Raw genomic sequence first — 21,489 nt, 5'->3', positions numbered from 1 at the left:
ATAAATATGATCCCACATTGGGTAATGTTTTCGAAAACAGAAAAATTACAAATCCAATTCTTCCGCCAAGATTTGCAGATTCGGGTATCTTCGGTGTTATCGGGTCTGCACGTCATTTGTGACGACGGACGTACGTCACGGCGTTCCTTCCGGAGAGATCGAGCCAATGGTAGAGGGCGGCAGTGTCACGTGGCTCTTCTAATCCAATAAGAACGCGAATAGGTTTTATTAGACAGAAATTTCTGACAGGCGTAGAAAAAGTTCATCAAATAGCCGCCATGTTGCTTGTTTGAGGTCGCGTCGAAATTAACACGAATTCACTTCGTTTTCTAGTTGCGTGTGGTGAAAAGCTGTCTTTTTGGCCAAAAAGAGTGTTATGAATGTGTTCCGTGCAATAATTTGACTGTAGATAGTAAAAAACTGTGGATAGAAGTGCACAAATCTCGTGATTTCGCTTGGGATTGTTTCTGTGGATCTGACGGAAGATGGTTGTGGGCCGTCGCGGAGTGTAGTCGACAGGCCGAACTAGTCGAGTTCATAATGGCCGATGGTTGACTTTTGTTTGATTATTATGTGCCTTGTGAGATGCATCGACGATCGAACATTCGGTACATCGACTGTTTTTCGCCGTTTCTTCTGATTTCCGTCGAAAAAATCATGTATTTATCCTTTTCCTGGCATAAATAAATCGGGAGCAATTGGATTGGTCAGCGCAATTTTTGGGCCAGAGCTACGGCTTTGGCTTGTAAATCGGTAGACTTCACTGTACCGATATGGCCGATCATCTCGTAGATGGGCCCCCAAATGCCAAAAGGCAGAAGTTGGACTCTTTTCCTGGGCCCTCGGACTCCTCCGGTGAGTAGAATTTACAATTTTTTGTTTATAATCGCGCCAGCATGTCCTGGTCGAACGCGGGAGAGGCGTATATTAGCGGAGAAAATAAAAACATTTCTTGTGTTTTCATCCAAATTCACACTTTAAGAAACTAAAAGTAGAGATTTTTACAAAATAGTTGACTTTCATAAAATCCTTTTTAATGTAAGCTAGAAAATTTTACTTGAAATGTGCATGACCAAAAGCCTATATAGTTCTATTTATTCTTCTTTGGATCTTGATCCGTCAAAAAATTTGTATGTCCCAGTGTTTTCATATTATTGCAAAAGACCTATTGAAAGTGATTATTCTGTTCTATATAAGAACAAGACCATACTGTAGTGTAATACGATTAAAAATTTTCAAGAAAAATCTTGTTTGAAATCTGGAGTTTTAGTGGATATTAAAAGTTTTGGTAAATACTAACAAAAAAAAATAGCTTACCAAATTTTAAATCTTCCTCGGCTCAATGGAAACCTGCTCAAACGTCAGATATTGTCAACGGTATTTTATTTTCACCATGTATTCATCTTCTGTAAGTTTTGGCATTTTTTAGAAATCACATATTTTTTATTTATGAAGGAATAAGAATAAAACAACATAAGTTGAAATATAAAATACAAAGTTATTTAAATTTGCTACTTATTATTGGGGCGTAAAGATCCTTGTAGTTTTTTTTTAACTGAATAAACCATTTTTTCAGAATCCTGGCTGGAAAAAGCTAATATTTGTGCAAGTTGTTTTTTTTTACCGAAGTTATTTGAAGATGAAATAAAGAATAGATGTGACTCTTGCAGTAGTAGTTTTTGTCTCATATAAAACACCATCCACTTTTCAGATTTATTCAGTAGATCTTTCTTAGAGTACTTATCTACCAACTTTTATTCCTCAGCTGGAGAGGAATGTCAGAATTTTAATATTTTTAATTATGCCATTTTGGAAGTGTGAGAGACTTCTTGCCAGCATAATAGTATAAAAAATATGAAATTGTTAAGGGTTGATTTTTCCAAACTTTTAAATCAAAGTTGTGAGACTATTTTATCCAAATTTTGAGAAACAGTGCTATAAGTGGTAAAACAAATAATTACTTGTTGCTTGTTATTTAGAGGCTGATCTGGGGGTGTTTATACCCATCTCCACATGTTTTTACTGCACACTTGATAGCATTAAAAGCAGTATGCAAATACACCCCTAATACTATTTTTACTACCCATGTACATAATTGAAGTTTTGAAAGTGTCTATTGAGCTAATGTATAATAAAGTCCAAAAATATTTATAGTTTCTTTACATTTTTTAACTGTATTCAGGTATCTCATTGTTCACATCTTCAATAAGTGTAATTTATATACTTTTCATTATTTATGAAATTGTCTTTGAGTTTTTGGTACCAAAAATATAATACACCAATACTGTAATTTTCTAGTTTTTATGCCTGGTAAAGAAAAATTACAAAGGAAAAAACATTTTTTCTTAAATCTGAGCTTTTGCTGTACTAAGAGTGAAATTAGCTCTAAGGGCTACTCTTCAGGTAATGTCATACACATAGATCCATAAAATTTGCATGAATTTTAAAAGCAAGACACAAAGCAGCACAGCTAAATAAGTAACATGTGTTTGTCTAATCTGTCCTCCATTAAGTTGTAGTTTAACACATATTTCAAGAATTGTTCCTTACTTAGTGGTGCCTGTAAATAGCTGTTTTACACAAATATTTTTGACACTGACTGATGTCTCTTTGATTTGCGTGCAGTAAAACTTTTAACTGCACACGTGCGGTGAAATGCTACTTTCCGCTCACAAATGCGTGCGGTAAAACCACTTTATGGGATACTCGTAAGGAAAAAATTATATGTAATTACAGAATATTTTTTATAATGAAGATGTGAAGGCCCACAAGATAAATTTTCTAAGTGGGCTAATTTTTATTGCGAAGATATCCCTCGTCCTTTTAAAAAATGTAATGGTCTCAATAATTTAACAAAATAAAGACTATCAATGCATTACTTGTGAGGATAGGCTTAAAGAAAGTTTATTGCACAGAATAATCTCTAAGATAATAGGCCCTGCACTTGGATCAGTTTCTAATTATCTATTTACAAATTTAATTTCATATTTCTATATTAATGCATTTTTTAAGGTTCCATGAAAGGCACAAATAAATATAAATTAATTTGGTGGAATTAAAATTACACTGATCAGTCGTGGAAAATATTATTTGAGGTGCTTAATATTTAAATTATATATAATGAATGCTATTACATGTATTGGGGGATTACATGATTTAAGATTAATGGTAGAATATCTTATACATATACACTGGTTTTAAACATTCTAGTAATCATTTCTATAATTATTAATAATAAATAGAATATATAAAGTAAATAGAAAATATGTTATCACAATTCTTTGTTATGTCTAAAAAAACTGGAAATGTATTTTTTCACATCCCAGTTTCGATTTAAACCCTTTCAGATGTTCTTGCTAATATGCTTGATCTGGAAAATGACCTTCCTGATGAGCTAATTTCCACCTCATCATGGCTTGATCACATGGGTAACCAGAAACCTCCGGCTCAAGGCCCAGGACCAGGTGGAATGCAGAATGGCATGGATGCTGTTGATGCGAACAGTATCAGGCAGATACAGATCAATCATTTGTTGCAACAGGTATGTTTGTCTCCCTTTTCTCTTGTTGAATTTTTTTAATTGGTGTTCTGTAGAACAAAGGGTTGGTTAGTAACACCCTGCTGGCCGGAGGCCAACAACTTCAACAACTTGGAAATAAAAACGCCAATTTACAATCGCCACCTAATGTGTCTGTGGCTAAAGGAGGAGTAGTTGACCAGATAAGCCTTGGAAGCTTACCCTCAAGCATTGCAAATGCTGCAGTTTTGCAGAATGTAGCAAATAATGGAAGTAGTCCTCATGTTATGACCTCCATCCAAGGTATGTTTCTCCAACGTTAATTCTTAACTGATCCGGCGTCGTCCGAAAGACTATTATATAATATAATATGCTATTTTTGGCACCTCCAACTTCCTCCATATAATCCTTCATTTATTAGGACATGTACTATAGCCAGATCTGACAAAACTTTCATTAACTTTCTTAGAATTCATTCAATTTTAATACCGCCAACCATTGTCGCTATGGTACGTCCGAGTTCAGTTCAGTTCAGTTCAGTTCAAATATGTTCGCTTAGTACACTGATTACAAATGAAAGCTTTTTTTAACCTTTGTTATATATTTGGCGCCCCTCACTCAAAGGAGTCCTATAGACTACGCCGGACCGCTAGTTTGATGTAAATGGCACCGGACTAGTTAAGAGCTAAAGAGTATAACAAATTGTTTTCAGGTCTTAATAACACAGCTGGAGGAAGCATGATAATGACTAACAGTAATATTAATTCCATGGGGGGCATGGGAGGAGGCTTGGTGGTCAGCAGCGGGGCTGTCAGTAAGCCTCAACTCGCTTCAGGACCTAATATGATAGGTCAGCCTCATCATCCAGGTGGTCATGTGCCCCAGGTTAGTGTTTGAGATGTTAATATTCTTATTGTTTGGTTTTTTCCCTCTTTTTATGTAGGGTTTACAAAATGGACCTGGTACCATGATAAACCGTTTAGCTCACATACAGAGAACACCAGCACCCCACGGCGGCCTACACATCGGCGGATCTCGCCTTCAAAACTCAAATCTTTTAATCGGAGGCGCCATAAATCAAGGAATTCCCGGCAATCCTCCATATCCCTATGCCAATTCGAATTTAAATCAGGGAGGACCACCCGGTACGTATTCCACGCCACTGCGCAGTGATGGGGGCCTGATGTATTATTTCCAATGTATGTTTTGTTACAGTAGGAGTGGTCACGCCACAGCAGAAACTGTCTGGCGCAAATCCGAGGTTTGGTGCACCTCCCACGGGGCCAGTGAGCTCCATGGTCCCCATGGGTGGGGACGGTAGTATCGTACAAACACAGCCGCCAGCTCCGTCTCCGGCTCAGCCGCAGTCAGGAGCACCCAGCATTTCACAGCCGGGACCTCAACAGGCTACGCAGAATCAACCCGGACAGCCTGGTGCCCCAGCTGCTTCATCTACTGGTAAGATTTCAGATTTTAGGCGTATAAGGTGCTTTGAATATATACTAAATACGAATATATAGAATGACTTCTTGCAGAAGTATTAGTTGGTTCACACTGTCTTCTCACTTAAAACAGAAATACTAAAAAAGTTATTTTGATATTTTACTATTTAAGATAGTTATGAAAAAAAGCTTATCAGTCCCTCAATGCAATATAGAAATTTGTCATATATCTCTATTCCAGACCCAGAGAAACGTAAACTGATTCAGCAACAGCTTGTACTGTTGCTCCATGCTCACAAATGTCAAAGACGGGAGTCTACTCAAGCAAATGGAGAAGCCTGGACTTGTACACTGCCACATTGCAAAACCATGAAAAATGTACTTAATCATATGACCACCTGTAACGCGGGTAGAAGCTGCTCTGTAGCACATTGCAGTTCATCCAGACAAATTATCAGTCATTGGAAAAATTGCATCCGACAAGACTGTCCTGTCTGCTTGCCGTTGAAACAGGCAGACAGGAACCGCAGTAACAACGCGGCGACCGCCACTGCCAACGTGCCCCAGAATACCGCCGTTCAGCCGCCAACCGTTAATACTTCCGATGCCCAAATAAGGCGAACTTATGATACTTTGGGATTGACCAGTCCTGCCGCTCATCCTCCGGGAGGATTACTGCCAAACGCCGTGGCCTCCAGGGCTAATATCAGGCTGCCAATGAATCCAAATCAGGGCATTCAAAATCGAGCTCCGGCCGGCATTTTGCGGCCTATGCCTCCTGGACCTCAAGGCGTCGCTCCCAACGTCAGTTTGGCTCCCAATGTTAGTTTGCCCATAGGCAACGAACCTTCTCCAAACGTTTTGGGACAGAACCAGACCCTTAACCAGCAACAGACGAATACTTTTCAACAGAACTTAACCAACGCCGCAAACATGTTAGCGAGTGGGGCTGAAGCTGCCAATCAGGGTCTAGTTAGTCAATTACCAGGCGGTCTTCAACCTGGGCAAGTGACTGCTTCGCCTGTAACCGGGACCAAAGAGTGGCATCAGTCAGTCACCGCCGACTTACGGAACCATTTGGTTCATAAACTTGTCCAAGCAATTTTTCCCACCCCAGATCCTCAAGCATTGCTTGATAGACGAATGCACAATTTGGTGGCGTACGCGCGTAAAGTGGAAGGCGATATGTATGAAATGGCTAATTCGAGATCGGAATATTACCACTTGTTGGCCGAGAAAATTTACAAAATTCAAAAAGAGTTGGAGGAAAAAAGGCAAAAACGAAAAGAGCAACAGCTGCAACAGCAGCAGCAGCAGCAAAACAACAGGCCAAACATTCAAGGAGTGGTGAGGCCAACAGCGTTGGTGCAGCCTCATCAACCTCTTCGGCCTGGATCTCCGAATTCCCTTCAACAAAGTTTGGGTTTGGGGAATCTTCCAGGCACGCAAATGGTATTTCCGGTCCAACAACAAAATTCTGGAGGACCTCAATGTTTAACTCAACAAGCGCCGCAACAGCCAAACGTTGTCGGATTGCCGGGACCTAGTCCCACTGCCTCAAATACGGGTCTGAGCCCGTTTGGTAATCCGCTTTCGCAGGGCAGCACTACGTCGACTCAAAACCAGTACACTTCCAATGGGCCAACGATTAATTTGCCTCAAGTTTCACCTGCGGGGAACCAGCCAAATCAGTTTGATTTGCTGAAGGGGAACAGAGTATCTCCGTCGCCTTCTAGTTTCGGGCAACAACAACCGCCTCAACTGCAACAAGTATCTCAGCCTAATAGCAACACTCTACAGCAAAACGGAACACCCAGGTAAGTGTTTATCTTTAATACAAAAAACTGGGCTTTGAAAATGGGGCCTTCCAACCTCCACCCTCCGGGCAGTAGTTTATTCTCTCTCTTCTTTTTTATAGTTTTGCAAATTACCACTTTAAATCCAGGTTGCCCAATAGTGAAAAAGTCCCAACGCCTCACGTAACTCCGAACGCGACAGGTCCCAAATCAGTGAACTCGTCAAGAGGTCCGTCCCCGGCCCCCGCAACCCCAATTCAGGCTTCCCCAAGTGCTTCGAGCATGGGGAAAGGCATGAGCAGTGCGGAGCGAGCTGCCCTGAATGCGCCTCGTCAATCAAATTTGTCATCTCAGATGGCGGCAGTCATGGCAGCCTCCGATAACAACGACGAATCTTCCTCCCCTTCGGAAGGAAATAAAGGGAAATTGGACCAAGTGAAGAGTGAACCCATGGAAATTAAGCAGGAAATCGAGGACGGTTCCTCACAGAATGATATGCATGGTGACGGAATGGGCGGCAAAAACATTAACAATGATATGAAATCTGAGATTAAGTCTGAAATAAAAATGGGGTCCATGAAGGAAGGGGGATGTATAGTTAAAGACGAGGGCAGTTCTATGGAGGATCGCACTAAAGATGGTTCCTCAGATATTAAACCTACTTCAGATAGTCTAGCTGCAACCTCATCGAGTGGAGAAATCGGTAAACGAGTCAAAGGTAAACTATTATTTAAGCTTAAGTATGTTTTTGTTACTAATTTGTCCCTCAGTTTTTAAACCAGACGAGCTGCGCCAAAAATTGATGCCGACTTTAGAAAAACTTTATCGTCAAGACCCGGAAAGCATACCCTTCAGGCAACCGGTCGATCCAAAAACTTTGGGAATTCCGGATTATTTCGATATCGTGAAGAGGCCTATGGATTTGTCGACCATCAAGAGGAAATTGGACTTGGGACAGTACCAGGATCCTTGGGAGTATGTAGACGATGTGTGGCTCATGTTCGATAATGCCTGGCTGTATAACAGGAAAACGAGTCGAGTATACAGGTATTGCACAAAGGTGAGACACTTACGTTAAGTTAGTTTTCATGTCTTCAAGTTCGAGTTTTGTTTCAGTTATCGGAGGTGTTTGAGCAAGAAATTGATCCTGTTATGCAGTCAATGGGCTATTGCTGTGGTCGCAAGTATACGTTTAATCCTCAGGTGTTATGTTGCTATGGCAAGCAGTTGTGTACTATTCCCAGAGATGCCAAGTATTACAGTTACCAAAACAGGTAAGAGGGGATTTTTGTATTCTTAAAAAGATGAATTTAGAGTTTTGTTTTCTTACCTGACGCTACCGAATAGAATATTGCTGTGTGCATACTGATTTAAGCTTTAATAATCGCAATGTATGTTACCATGATACCATATGAATTTTCATGAAAAAGGTATTAATTGCAATTTTATTTTTAAATAAAATTTTCAGCCTGAAGGCATACGGCTTGGGCTCCGATCGATACACCTTTTGCCAGAAGTGTTTCCACGACATCCAAGGGGACACGGTCACTTTAGGGGACGATCCGACTCAAGCACAAACGTAAACTATTTCTCTTTCACTTACTTTACTATGATAATAATCGAATTACTTGCCTTCAGAGCAATTAAGAAAGACCAATTCAAGGAAATGAAAAACGATCATCTTGAGATGGAAGCCTTCGTCAACTGTACCGATTGTGGGCGTAAATTGCACCGCATTTGCGTCTTGCACCACGAGGCGATCTGGCCGCAGGGCTTCACTTGCGAGGAGTGTCTGAAAATGAAAAGTCAGAAGCGCCGCGAGAATAAATTTAACGCCAAGCGGTTGCCCGTCACAAATTTGGGCATTTACATCGAAAACCGTGTTAATATCTTCCTGAAGAAGAAGGAGGCGGGTGCTGGCGAAGTTCATATTCGGGTAGTTTCCAGCAGCGAAAAAACAGTGGAAGTAAAACAGGGAATGCGCAACAAATTCGTGGAAACTGGTGAGCTGTCGGGCGAGTTTCCGTATCGCGCCAAAGCTTTATTCGCGTTTGAGGAAATAGACGGGGTGGACGTATGTTTCTTCGGCATGCACGTGCAAGAATATGGGAGCGAATGTCCATCTCCTAACACGCGACGCGTTTACATCGCGTATTTAGATTCAGTGCATTTTTTTAAGCCCAAGCAGTTTAGGACTGCGGTATACCACGAAATACTGCTGGGATATCTTGATTATGTTAAACAGTTGGGCTATACGATGGCGCACATTTGGGCTTGCCCACCCAGTGAAGGGGATGATTACATCTTCCATTGCCATCCCCTGGACCAAAAAATACCCAAACCCAAGAGACTGCAAGACTGGTATAAGAAAATGCTTGATAAAGGCATTATTGAGAGGATTATCTTTGATTACAAAGTATGTTGTTTGTTGAATGCGTTCTTGATGATTGCGGTGGTCTTGATGTGTGTTAATTTTTGCAGGATATTTTGAAGCAAGCCATGGAGGACAACTTGAGGTCCGCGGCGGATCTGCCCTATTTCGAGGGCGATTTTTGGCCGAACGTTCTCGAGGAGAGCATCAAGGAACTGGACCAAGAGGAGGAGGAAAAGAGACGGCAAGCCGAAGCTGCTGAAGCCGCCGTAAGTGATGTTTTTGTCAATACACTTCTTTTACATCTTTTTTCGTCTTTAACTCTGATTTATCTTGTAACAAGGGAAAAGTTCTTAGTGTCCAATTAAATTTGTAGATTTTTTCTTCGATGGAAGAGAGCGAAGTGGGACCAGACGGCAAGAAGAAGGGTCAAAAGAAGGCAAAAAAGAGCACAAAGTCCAAAGCGAACCAAAGAAAGAGCAATAACAAGAAATCCAATACTCCACAGACGGGCAATGATTTGTCTGCGAAAATCTTCGCCACCATGGACAAACACAAGGACGTGTTCTTTGTTATCAGGTTGCATTCAGTCCAATCAGCAGCTAGTTTAAAGGTAATTCTCATTTCTTTCATCAAGCCCAACTAACGATAATTTACACTTCCTTCAGCCTATACAAGACCCAGATCCGTTTATAAGCTGTGATCTTATGGACGGCCGTGACGCCTTTCTGACCATGGCTCGCGAAAAACATTTTGAATTTTCGTCGCTGCGCCGCGCCAAATACAGCACCATGTCTATGCTGTACGAGCTTCATAATCAAGGACAGGACAAATTCGTGTACACTTGCAACGAGTGCAAGTCTCACGTGGAAACTCGCTACCATTGCACCCTGTGCGAAGACTTTGATTTGTGCATCCAGTGCTACGAAAAAGTGGGCCATCCGCATAAAATGGAGAAGCTCGGATTGTTGGACGACGCTAGCTCGCCCAGTGATAACAATAAGACTAATCCGCAGGAAGCCAGGAAATTGTCCATACAGGTTTGTGGAAAAAAACGGGCGGTCGGATTGGATGTTTATTTTTTTTTGTGCAGCGATGTATACAGTCCCTGGTGCACGCATGTCAATGCAGAGACGCGAACTGCCGACTGCCCAGCTGCAAAAAGATGAGCCGCGTCGTAAATCATACAAAAATGTGCAAGAGAAAAACGAACGGAGGATGTCCCATTTGCAAGCAGCTCATCGCCTTATGCTGTTACCACGCCAAGAACTGTCCGGAAAACAAGGTATTTGTCATCACATCTATCGCAATTGTTCAAATTGTAGTACATACGTATCCATATCCACTCTTGGTTTTTGTTAAACGGTTATTCGGTTTCCCAGTGCCCGGTCCCATTCTGTCCGAATATCAAGTACAAATTGAAGCAGCAACAGCTGCAACAACGATTGCAACAGGCGCAATTGTTGCGCCGAAGAATGGCTGTGATGTCGCGAACGACGCCGACTGGAAATGTTATGTCCAGCAGCAATTCCAGCGGCGTGTCCGGTGTGGGGCAGCAAGTGGTACCTGGGGCTGTTAGTCCAGTCGGTGGAATGAATTCTGGTAAGTGATCTTAACTAAAGTAATAAGCAAAAGTAACGACAACAAATATTATTTGAAGGTTTGCCAAATCCATCTATGGGAATTCAGTCAACGCATCAGTCTGGCATTGGTCTCAAACCTGGCACTCAGACGCCGCCTGCAAATGTTCTTCAAGTGGTAAAACAGGTCCAAGAGGAAGCCGCCAGGCAGCAGGCACCTCACGTGAGCTACGGCAAGGGCGTGCCCGGACAAGTGCCTACTAACCAAAACATGCCACCGCCGCCCATCCGAGGAATGCCGGGCCATATGGGCGGTAATCAAGGTAGCACGCATCTATTTACAGTCAAATTTCCATCCTCAATTTTTAATGTTCTAGGTGGCAACTTGTTACCGATGGATCAATGGCAACAGCGGTATCCTGGTGCTGGGGCAGTTGGTCCTGGAATCAGGCAACAAGGCCAACCCATGAATCCCGGTGTTGCCCCAATGGGCGGCAATCCGTCCAATGTTCAAGCTGCCGCTGGACAAGTGGCAGCCGGCCAGGTAGGTGCTGAATTTGGATTATATAAGGTGGTCCTCCGGGGGAATTGCAATAATTTATTAAGAATACAAATATATTCAAAATTTTATAATTTCATGATATACCGTCAAAGTCGAGGGGACAGTACAGGGAAAATATTTTCAAGATGACATCAATATTAGTTATATTAGAAGTATGTGTCAGTTTATTTTAATAATTATTATTTTTAAAGGACACCACTAGATATTGCATTTGTACAGGTTGGCCCACTCTCATGACTCAAACTTTTCACTTTTGATCCGATTTTAGTTTAAGTTATAATTTTTTTCCCAGATTCGACCTGGCGGTCAAGGTGCGGCAGGAGGTGGACCTCTCGGTAATCCAGCAGTGGCAGCCGCCGCTGCTGGAAACGTACTCCAAAAGCAGGCTCTGCAGCAGCTGATGCAAACTTTGCGTTCACCGCAGAGTCCCGAGCAGCAACAGCAAATCCTGTCGATCCTGAAAGCAAATCCTCAGCTGATGGCTGCTTTCATTAAACAACGGCAACAGGTGCAGCAGCAGGCTCAGCAAATGCAAGCCGGAGGCAACAATGCGCCCCAACAGCTGCAGCACATGCTCACACAGCCGAATGCTGCCTCGCAGCAACAACATCCGACGCGGATGGCCATGCAGGGAGGGATGTTGAATCAGGGACAGCCGGGCATGAATCAAGTATCTGGGCAACCACTTACGCCTCAACAACAGCAGTGGTAAGTGAGAGAATATAAATCGACTCAATATTACAAAAAAAGATTAAATTGGTATAGTATCTGTTCTACGATTATCATCATTATTCCAGGTATAAACACCAACAACTGATGGCCTTGCAGCGACAGCAGCAACAGGAGCGGCAGCAACAAGCGGCCGCGGCCGCTCAACAGCAGCAACAACAACAGCACCAACAAGCGGGATTTCAACAACCGACGGCTTACCAGCAGCGACTACCGGGTATTCGACAACCCCACATGGGATACAATAATGCCTTCAATGAACAACAGTATCCTCAAATGCAAGGGTTGAAACCTACACCGCCTCCTGTGCCCTCGCCTCAAGGTAACTATCAGGTTGATGATTGTTTAAAATAAAAATAAATTATAAAATTGCCAACAGGAATAATGGGTCCACCACAAGGGCAGGGAATATCGTCGGTTCAGCAGCAATTAATGCAGAGCGTGCGGAGTCCGCCCCCGATCAGAAGTCCACAGCCGAGTCCTTCTTCGCGACCAGCTCCTTCACCTCGTAACCAACCCGTGACGAGTCCCCGAGGCCCTCAGCCATCGCCGCATGATTTAGCATCGCCGGAATTACTTTTAGGTAACAATCGATGGAATTCTCACCCCCGAAGTGTCTCCTGACTTATTGACTGCGACCTTTAGGGCAAAATCATTCGTCGCTCCACCCGCACGCGAGTCCCGCGAGCTCTGCGACACAAGAGAATGAATTGCCGGCCATGACACCTCAGGATCAACTTAGTAAATTTGTGGAACAACTTTAGTGGACGCTTTTGATATCGTCTTGTAGGAAATCCAATGCTGAGTGACTCGACGCCTTGAAGCGAGGTCCGGTGCGACCTCCAAAAGAAGGAAAATGTACGAACGCGTGTCTGGATGTTATCGTAGTTGCGTCCGATTGGAACAGACCTGAAAGCCTGTTCGAGTGGGGTGCATATATTTTAATTTGAATCGTCTAAATAGGTAGTTTTGTACTTCCAGTAGTTCCTTCAGTTTTCAGCAAACTACTTCGGCAACAAAAGACATGTTCCTATATTTTCTTACACACGAGACGTCGTAATAAATGAAAAAGTGATATGTGCCCCGCGCAGCTTATTGTAAAGAATACTTAAGTGTAAATAGAAAGAATTATTAATTTTTTTTTGTACAAATGTTCGATAGTGTATCATATTGTGAATAATAATGTAATTTAGACAATTAATTCACGTAAGTGACGGAAAAATACCTAAAAAGTATTTTGGGCTTTGCGAGGCTGTGTTTTATTATGGATTGTTACCCCGCCTATTCGAGGCATAGCTGCGCAACTGTTTATTCGTTTTTTACTATTGTGCTGTTTTTTTAGCGACGCCCTGTATAAATAATTATAGGTAGATTTGAATAGATTTATACTAAGGTGCCAGTCACGTACTGGTCGCTACAATGTGATGGCGGTCGTCGGGTCCCCGTTGCGGGCCGGACCCCTGTTTGTTTTTATATAATATATTTATAATTTATATATCGTCTGTTTTTTCATGTGTTTACATTCCACCGGCGTGTGGGGTGTATATGTGTGCGTTTGCGTGTGCTGGCCCCCGACAATCTTATCTACGCCAGTGCAATAAAGAATAAGAAAAAAGTAAGAAAAACTTATTCAACACTCCCTCCTAATTTATTATTTGAACATATAAATTAGAGTAAATTAGTGTTAAGTATTATATAAAAAAGAAATAAAACCTATTGGAAAAATATCGGTGGTTTCGTTCACTATTCCATCAAACCTAATCAAAGAACCTGAATTAACTTACGGTGTAAGGTCATGGATCATATTTTGGCCGTTCATTTTTAAAGTTACATCCAGTTAACGTTTAATAAAAGAAATCTATTGTTTATTGTAAATGTTGGAGAATGTTGAACTTGCAAAGAAAGGTAATACGTCACTCAACAAGCCATTGACTGCGTTATATATGCCAACGCTTTTGACATAAAATTTTCTCTTCACGAAGACAGTGACGTACATTCATATGCCACGGTCAAAATTCAAAACGCACAATTTTGATTTGCTGGTTCAAAAATTTTCCTGATGTATATATAGTCCGTGGAATTTTTCGGACCTAAAAATGGAAGTTGCCCGATTCAAATTTTAACCGTGGCATGTACGATTACTGCGAAACCAAATCTCGTTCAAGTTGGTGCCCTGAATTTTCACTTAATTTTTTAGCATAAAAATGTTGTACGTCACTGGTTTTTTGATGATTAAATTTTCACACATCACACAAGTTTTGGGTACCAGTGGAAATACGATCGGCTGCGCAATACATAGGATTTTGCTCTGCATTCACACAATCAATGTTAATCTGTTAATTTCGATAGGGATCACAACGTGTGAAATGAAACACTTCATTGTAATACTGACTATAAACTTTTTTTTATTGTGTTTATAATTTGCCTACATCATCATAGAGCTCTATTATATCATAACAGGTAAAGTTATATTTAACATATCTAAAATAGAGAAATTTGCTAATATAAAAATTGTATCTATAAATAAAATTGTCAATAAGGCGTTTAAAAAGATATTTTCTTAAGACACAGACGGATTTAAGTTTATATACCACTTGGCAGATTTTTAATAATTGACTACCAATGCCACTCAATGAAAAAAACTTAATAACTGATATGTTTATTGGCAAGTAAAGAGGAAGACAATGAACAAATTAAAGTGCCTCTTTTCCCGATGCAAATGAAACCAGCGCTTCTAACTACCATCTAAGAGGGCAAATTTGTAATAAATAACACTATCAACAAATATACAACTATTATACATTAAATTGCACTTCAGCAACCAATAATGAAATCAGCGTGAGTTGCATTTGATAGCTGCATGGTTGAAAACCTAACAAAAACGCCTTAATGATCGTTGATAACAGTCTAAAAGTCTGAGAGTAAAAACGATAATATGGCAACGAAATTTTTCAATACAAGGCCTTAATTGGCCGCACCCTCATAACAATAAATACTCAGTTCTAAAAATAGAAAAATAGTGGACACAGAATTATACAATAATGGTAACTAAAAGGTGTAAATAAATAAGTATCTGTAAAGAGAAAAGGAAATGGCACGAGATACGTCTGTTTGCTAAGGATATTGTCGCAAAACAAACGAACCTGGAACAAATACACTGTTGGTCCCTTAAAGATATGCGTCACAGCCGATAAATGCGGGATCACTTAACTAAAATCGATTAAGCCACCTCGCGCGCCACTTCGCTGCTAGAATGTTATGCTGAGGCCGGTTACTGGTCCTTCTGCCAATCAAATAATCATAAATATTATGCAGTTTTAAGGGAAGGCGAACTAAAATAATAGAGACTGTTCCTAAACTACCAAAGGAGCGAACTAAGAATACAGAACGCCTGTGAATACCTGTAGATTGAGGACGTGGAGGTCGACCTCGACCAAGATACCAAAAACATCTCACCTCTTCTGCGCGCCTTTCGGTCAGCCAACAGTGCTCTGGTCACCTCGTCGGGCGCGAACATCGTTTGACACACCCTGAACAGGACCCTGCAAATTACCACAAAGTGGAACAATTGTTTAAACATTCTCTACTTTGAACATTTACCTGGGAAGCAAAGCAACTACACAAGCCAACAACGTGACCAACCAATACTGCGGCCTCTGCATCGCTATTTGTATCGTCCAATAGGTGCTTGGAAGTCCGAAACAATTCACACAAAAAGTGTTGTATGTTAAGGAATAGAGGAAAAATGCACCGATAGAACAAAATATGGACGCCAAGTGTATTATGGTCTGAAAAGCTCTATGTTATCTGTGGATGAAAACAATGAATCGAGACTTACCCATGACCGAGTCTCGATAGAGACATGCAGCAACATAACACACATGCAGGCCGTTGTTGCTGCAGTTCCGAATTCAAAAATATCGACGTCTGTGTCTTGATAAGCAAATTTGCAGAGCCAGAACACGACAACGCTCTGATACAGAGAGTCCAACATTGTCATCCAAAATGAATAGGACTTGTAAACCTTCCCCAAACGACCTCGTCGATATAAATAGGGCATGTCCCGTAGGAGGTTATAAGGGGCATCTTGGTCGTAAACACCTAAATAATTGAACACGTATTATTAACGGATAATATTGGAACGTGAAGCCTCACCGATGGCGATGGGAGGCAGCGACGTGAACAGTAAATTATAGAGCATAAGATACATCTGGTCGATCATCACCGAGCCGGAAAACCCGCAGTAAAATTGGTACCAGAAGATGAGGAAGACGAAGGTCTGGAAAATTGATTTAAGAAGGCACTAAAAAAAATTGCATTCCATGGCGTTCCATTCTAACACAACAATGCAATGGGTCGTTTCCCCCAACGGGCTATTTATTCTAATTTTTCCACATATTTACTCAATCATATTCTTAGTGGTAAGTGTTAAATAAGAAATTAAATGATTATTTCACTACAATCCACGTTCAGATGGACAGTATTTTTCTTCTTCCCGTCATTGTGTAGGTACGCAATCATAAATGGGAACTTACGGCATTTTTATAGAAAAAGTATAGGACCATGCGAGACAGTCGGTCGTAGCTCCAATGACCATGAACCAATAAAAACCGTTCCAAATATTTGAAGCGGGAAAGCGAGAAATCGGCTGCCATGACCGCTTGCATTCCCTCTTGACCGGAAATACCAATACCAACATCAGCAGTTTGAATCATCGACACGTCATTAGCTCCGTCTCCAATGGCCAATGTCCTCATTTTCAACTCATCCTTGACCACCTTCACAATGTAGGCTTTCTGAAGGGGCGTAGCTCGACAGCACAGAACAGAATTGCAGTAGGTGGTCAGTTTCAAAAACGGCTTAGTCAGGTTGGATCTTCTGTCCAGAATGTAGGTCAATGTTTTGCCGTCCACTACCAATGCCCGACCGGTGTGACTTGGAGGACTGTTGCATCGCGTTGTATTACTCGAAGATGAACCAGCTGCAGGAAATAAAATTTACTATGAAAGGAAATGAAAAAACAAAATAAAGACTTACCAGTAGCTTCCGCTTCTCTGTTTTGCCTTTCTATATCTGCTAAATAGCAGTAAATGGTACTCTCGGCGCTTTCCTTTGACCTGGCCATGATCTTGAGTAGCTCCATTTGTGGAGAAAACAACTTCGCTGAATATGCGATATTAATCGCAGTCTCCGGCTTGTCTCCTGTAAGCACCCACACCACTATCCCTGCTGCAATTAAAGCTGTCAACGTCTCAGGCACCCCCTCTTGGAGTCTGTCCTCAATCCCTGAATCATCACCAACATCACAAATTCGCCTATTCGGAACTATATAGGGTATCCGTGTCTGGAGTTCAATTATGAGAATCGTGATAATTATAAAAGATACGAGGCCGGTTAAATTTGATTTCAAATGTGACAACGCCACTGTGTAGAACAGAAAAATTTGCAATGATAAAGTATTAAATACATCGAATGTCATAGGAATTTTTTCAAGTTTAAAACGGCATATTTTCAAACTATAAACTGCGTAACTTCCTTTTATACTCACCGAGATTCTTATGCTTGAGCTCCAGAGACGGACACTCTGTATATCAAGTTACCTGTAGCTCCTAATAGTGTCATATTACACTCAATATTGCTATAGCTATCTCGAATCCTCTTTTCGACATTGTCCACGGACAGCTCAACTTCTTGATGTTTTCTATACCACTCTGAATATTCTTGCTGACTAAGAACCCGTTTGGCCATTACCAGCACTCTTAAACCTTCCCTGGCATACCCATTCAAATGCTCTTGCGTTTTATTCAAAATACGCGCTTCCTCCGAGTCATCTTCCACTGGCATTAAATGGGGTATCATAGAAGAATCGGCTCCTTTGCAGTACATCACTATTTCGTTCGTCACCGCATTTTTAAATATCACCGACATTCGCTTTCTGGTAGAGTCAAAGGGCAACACGTTCAAAATCCTGAAAACCACTTTCCCTTTACTGGGCAAAGCTACGATGACCTCAGTGGGAGTGCGCTTAATCAATCTACACTTGTAAATGTATGCTGCATCAACCAGGGCCAGTTCATCGGGACTTTCAGCCTCGTAGATCGGCTTAAAATCTCCCGGTGACGGGCTACAAGCTCGGCTCAATTTGACTTTTTCTTCATCGGTGAGGTTGGTGGTGCTATTGGTCCGCTTGCCCAGAAAGCTGATACTTGGGATGCTTAACAACTTCGGTCTTGCGGATCTGGAGCTACCCTGACTCTGTAATGAGTCGATAGTGCTCAAGGTGGGCATGGGAGATCTCTTGTCGCCAGGAAAAGTCTGAAGAGGCGGTGATGGAGTTACGGAGCGCGACTCGTCTAATCTGGCGTATTTGTCGTTGGTCGATGACGAATGTGGGGTCATAGATTGAACGGTGGTGATCGAGTCGTCGTTGTTGGACAAAATGTTAGGAATAGCCTCGATTATGCCTGAAATTCATAGGGAAAAAAATATGTTTAATGCGCTTTTCATACTTATATCGTTTAGGTTCATTTTAGATACCTTCTTTAGGGCAAACTGTAGAAATAGTGTTCATACCGAAAGCAGGCTTCTTGGGTTATACTGACACAAAATCATTTAAACGAATAAGTCTCCCGAGTTTTTCACTAAAGCTTATAGAGAACTTGACAGATCGATACAAAATTGTTCGAAATTACTTGAGATTATGGTACTGAATAATTTGATATTTTACCGTAACACAAGTCATATTTTACCTTATAGCCGTAAGGTCTCTCAAACACAGTCGTAGAACCTGAAGCAATAATTGAATTTGTTATTCAATACTGCACATTGCTTGTACGTATGAGACGGAAAAACGATGTTGTGCGGTCATATTTTTATGGGTTAAAAAAAAAATTGAATTTTTCCTACCAAATGCACATATCGCTTCAGTGTATCAGAGCCTGTGGGACAGCAGCGCCCCCTGATAGCATTTTGTCAGAGTGAATCGATCCGTCAGTTACGTCAAATGTTTTACCAGTTATAATCGGTTTCAAAGAGGAAAGTTTTGAATTTATTATTGGAGAATCAATCAAAAAGTCTAAGAGACGTCTAAAAAGAACATTTAGAAATTAATTTGAAACTCGCGGCAATTAATTCGAGTCAAGTTATGGTCAACGAATCAAATCAGTTCAAAAAATCCCTCATGAAAACATTTGACATACTTTCAAATCATCCCTCGTATTTGGCAAATTGATGTTATGGCAAAATCAGGTCAGGAGGTGTAGCTGTCGTGTAATCTCGAACACAATGGGATGAAATATCTAATCAGCAGGATAAAATCACAATTTTTCGTTTAAAAACTATAAGATATTGTAGAAAATAAGTTGTTGGTTCAAAAGCTATTTCCACACCTGTGGTTAAAAGACATTTTAATTTCACTGTCTGTTCTCTATTAAAATCCAATAGAACAATGTACTTCAAAATTATTTGGACCTATTGCATTATGATAACAAACAGAAAGAAATAATATTGAAAAAAAACTCACCACTGGCATTCATAATATCACGATGTGGATGATTGGAACACACCACTGTATTGCATACCGCCAAAAGCAAAAGAAATTCCTGGATTCGGGCACTGTGCAGGGCCCTATTATTGATCACATGCTCTGGCGTGTTCACCAGATTCAAATCGTTCAACATTTCCTCGTTAACTAGTACGCTCAAATTGGTGGTTGGCTTATTAGCTGGAACAAAATACTGATAACTTGAAACTCGAAACCCGTCATATTCTCACAATTTTTGGCCTCGTTTTCCAATTCTGGATGGTTGTAATTTATCTCGGCAATGGAACAATTTCTGAAGATCATCCTATTCTCCGTCAAAGTGCCAGTTTTGTCCGAAAATATATACTGGATCTGGCCCAATTCTTCGGTGATATTGAGAGCCCGACACTCGATTCTCTTATCCATAACAGGGTCGTACAAATCGGCATTGTGGTGTATGTGATAGACTTGTAGGATTTTGCACAATTCCAAAGTCACATATAAAGATAAAGGGATCATAATCTGCAAAATTGTGTGTGAGCTTTGCTTTTTTGGTACAATTAATTGCCCTCACTTGTAAAACTATAACGTAAGTCCAGAAAGCCAAAAAAGCTTCTGTGGAATCGTTGTCGAAGTCTTTGAAAGGCGATTGCAGATTGGGGTAAGCCAGCAGCCACAGCTTGGAGCCGATGGCCCCGACAATGCAGAAAAAAATGAGTATCAAAACGCACCAGATCACATCTTGGTTCATTTGCTTCTCTAAGGAAGATCTCTTGTATCTTGGCCCACCGTTGTTAAGTAAAGCTTTCGTTTCGTGGCCTAAATATGCTTTTACGTCAGCTGCAAATGAGGAAAATGTAATAATTACCGGCATAGACGACGATTCCCTCAATAAAGTCGGTGTTCTTCAACAAACATTCTCGGAGCAACAAGTTCTCGGTGCCCACGGGAACTCGTTTCTGCGAGGGATGAACGATAGACCCGTGAAACCTGTAGATTTTCGTTGAAGGAGCTTCCACTTCTATATTGCTTCGAAATTTGCTTGGCTCGAAACAATGTTGCTGGTGCAAAAAAAAGGTATATTTAGATACGCCACAAAGCACGAATTTGCTTTATTCCTCTCATATTATAAGGAGATAATCCGCGACACAAAAGTAGAGACTGCTGAAGCGGTAGAATTGCGCACCATTCGCTCATATCCTTGACCAAGAGGCTAACCTTGGGTGCATAAACAATACTAAACAATAATAAATGTCATTTAGAGGGCCATCAACACATTACTGAAAGTCTCATTGTCAAGTTCCAGAAACGGACACCCTGTATATAAACATCTTAAAAATAGCGCATCTTAGGTTCGCTTCCAATTTCACATTAATATCAATTTATCGCAGTATGAAGGACAGAGACGACTATACGATCTACATAACATGTCAGTCATACGAGATTGATGTGTCACCTTTAAGCACACAATGGGAGTAAAAGCAAATTTTCTAGGACAAAAATGAGGTCAATTACGACATTTGATGGACAAAATAAAATTTTCATTTGAAGAATGTTTTCGTTGATATTGATTAGCAAAAAATTTGACGATCTTTCCAATAACCCAAATTGTAGCACTGCTTCCACAATTAAAAAAATAATAACAAATTATTGGTTGCGTCTTTTCAACGACGTTGAAATTTTACCAGTTCCTAGAAGTCCATCCAAAATCTCCTCTAGGTACATTCTTCTATAAGAAATATCACACAGTAAACCGTAAATTTATGAATGAATTTTGTTGGCGCACAGAAACTACCATAACATGGTACTATTGCACAATCCAGCTCATCCGTTGAAACGAATTTAAACGTAATTACAAGAAGAATCTTTAAAAGATGTGTACTTCAGACGGGCTTATGTACAACAATTCAACCCGAGCTCGTTGTACACGAAAGTTCTTTGTCATATAAACATATGTCAGGTGGCAGATC

At 40.9% G+C, this 21,489-nt stretch overlaps 2 protein-coding genes across 7 annotated transcripts in view; one reads left to right on the top strand and one right to left on the bottom strand.

Annotated features, from left to right (window-relative positions):
• The first annotated feature begins 270 nt into the window (after nt 1-270).
• nej (nejire) lies at nt 271-13,724 on the top strand. 4 transcript variants are annotated; one of them, XM_066289801.1, is made up of 23 exons: nt 271-855; nt 3,348-3,541; nt 3,595-3,820; nt 4,230-4,402; nt 4,461-4,662; nt 4,736-4,975; nt 5,201-6,776; nt 6,905-7,473; nt 7,526-7,815; nt 7,872-8,029; nt 8,224-8,334; nt 8,394-9,171; nt 9,237-9,395; nt 9,503-9,739; nt 9,795-10,166; nt 10,220-10,411; nt 10,509-10,728; nt 10,787-11,029; nt 11,084-11,250; nt 11,561-11,976; nt 12,066-12,319; nt 12,377-12,580; nt 12,643-13,724. In XM_066289801.1, the coding sequence occupies exons 1-23, from the start codon at nt 774-776 to the stop codon at nt 12,759-12,761; spliced, it is 7,182 nt and encodes a 2,393-aa protein (XP_066145898.1). In that variant the 5' UTR covers nt 271-773; the 3' UTR covers nt 12,762-13,724. The 4 variants fall into 4 exon arrangements, with proteins under 4 accessions (XP_066145898.1, XP_066145896.1, XP_066145897.1 ...); XM_066289799.1 differs by having other exon boundaries at nt 6,878-7,473; XM_066289800.1 differs by having other exon boundaries at nt 4,733-4,975.
• A 652-nt stretch (nt 13,725-14,376) lies between these two features.
• Nucleotides 14,377-21,489, bottom strand: part of LOC136343068 (phospholipid-transporting ATPase VD) — a 45,175-nt gene continuing 38,062 nt past the window's right edge. For 2 of the 3 annotated variants that reach the window (XM_066289448.1, XM_066289450.1), the window contains 12 exons: nt 20,388-20,580; nt 20,094-20,338; nt 19,771-20,041; nt 19,520-19,720; nt 17,598-18,461; nt 17,035-17,283; nt 16,533-16,978; nt 16,153-16,276; nt 15,836-16,098; nt 15,598-15,785; nt 15,399-15,539; nt 14,377-15,280 (listed from right to left, as the gene is read on the bottom strand). In XM_066289448.1, the coding sequence (XP_066145545.1) occupies nt 15,208-15,280; nt 15,399-15,539; nt 15,598-15,785; nt 15,836-16,098; nt 16,153-16,276; nt 16,533-16,978; nt 17,035-17,283; nt 17,598-18,461; nt 19,520-19,720; nt 19,771-20,041; nt 20,094-20,338; nt 20,388-20,580 (3,258 nt within the window). In that variant the 3' untranslated portion in view covers nt 14,377-15,207. The remainder of the gene's footprint in view (nt 15,281-15,398; nt 15,540-15,597; nt 15,786-15,835; nt 16,099-16,152; nt 16,277-16,532; nt 16,979-17,034; nt 17,284-17,597; nt 18,462-19,519; nt 19,721-19,770; nt 20,042-20,093; nt 20,339-20,387; nt 20,581-21,489) is intronic. The other variant, XM_066289449.1, reaches the window with a different exon arrangement.

The sequence above is a fragment of the Euwallacea fornicatus genome, chromosome 13 (genome assembly GCF_040115645.1).
Source record: "Euwallacea fornicatus isolate EFF26 chromosome 13, ASM4011564v1, whole genome shotgun sequence".
Lineage (NCBI taxonomy): Eukaryota > Metazoa > Arthropoda > Insecta > Coleoptera > Curculionidae > Euwallacea > Euwallacea fornicatus.
The sequence above is the reverse complement of the archived record's forward strand: the minus strand, read 5'-3'. Positions and strand labels throughout refer to the sequence as shown.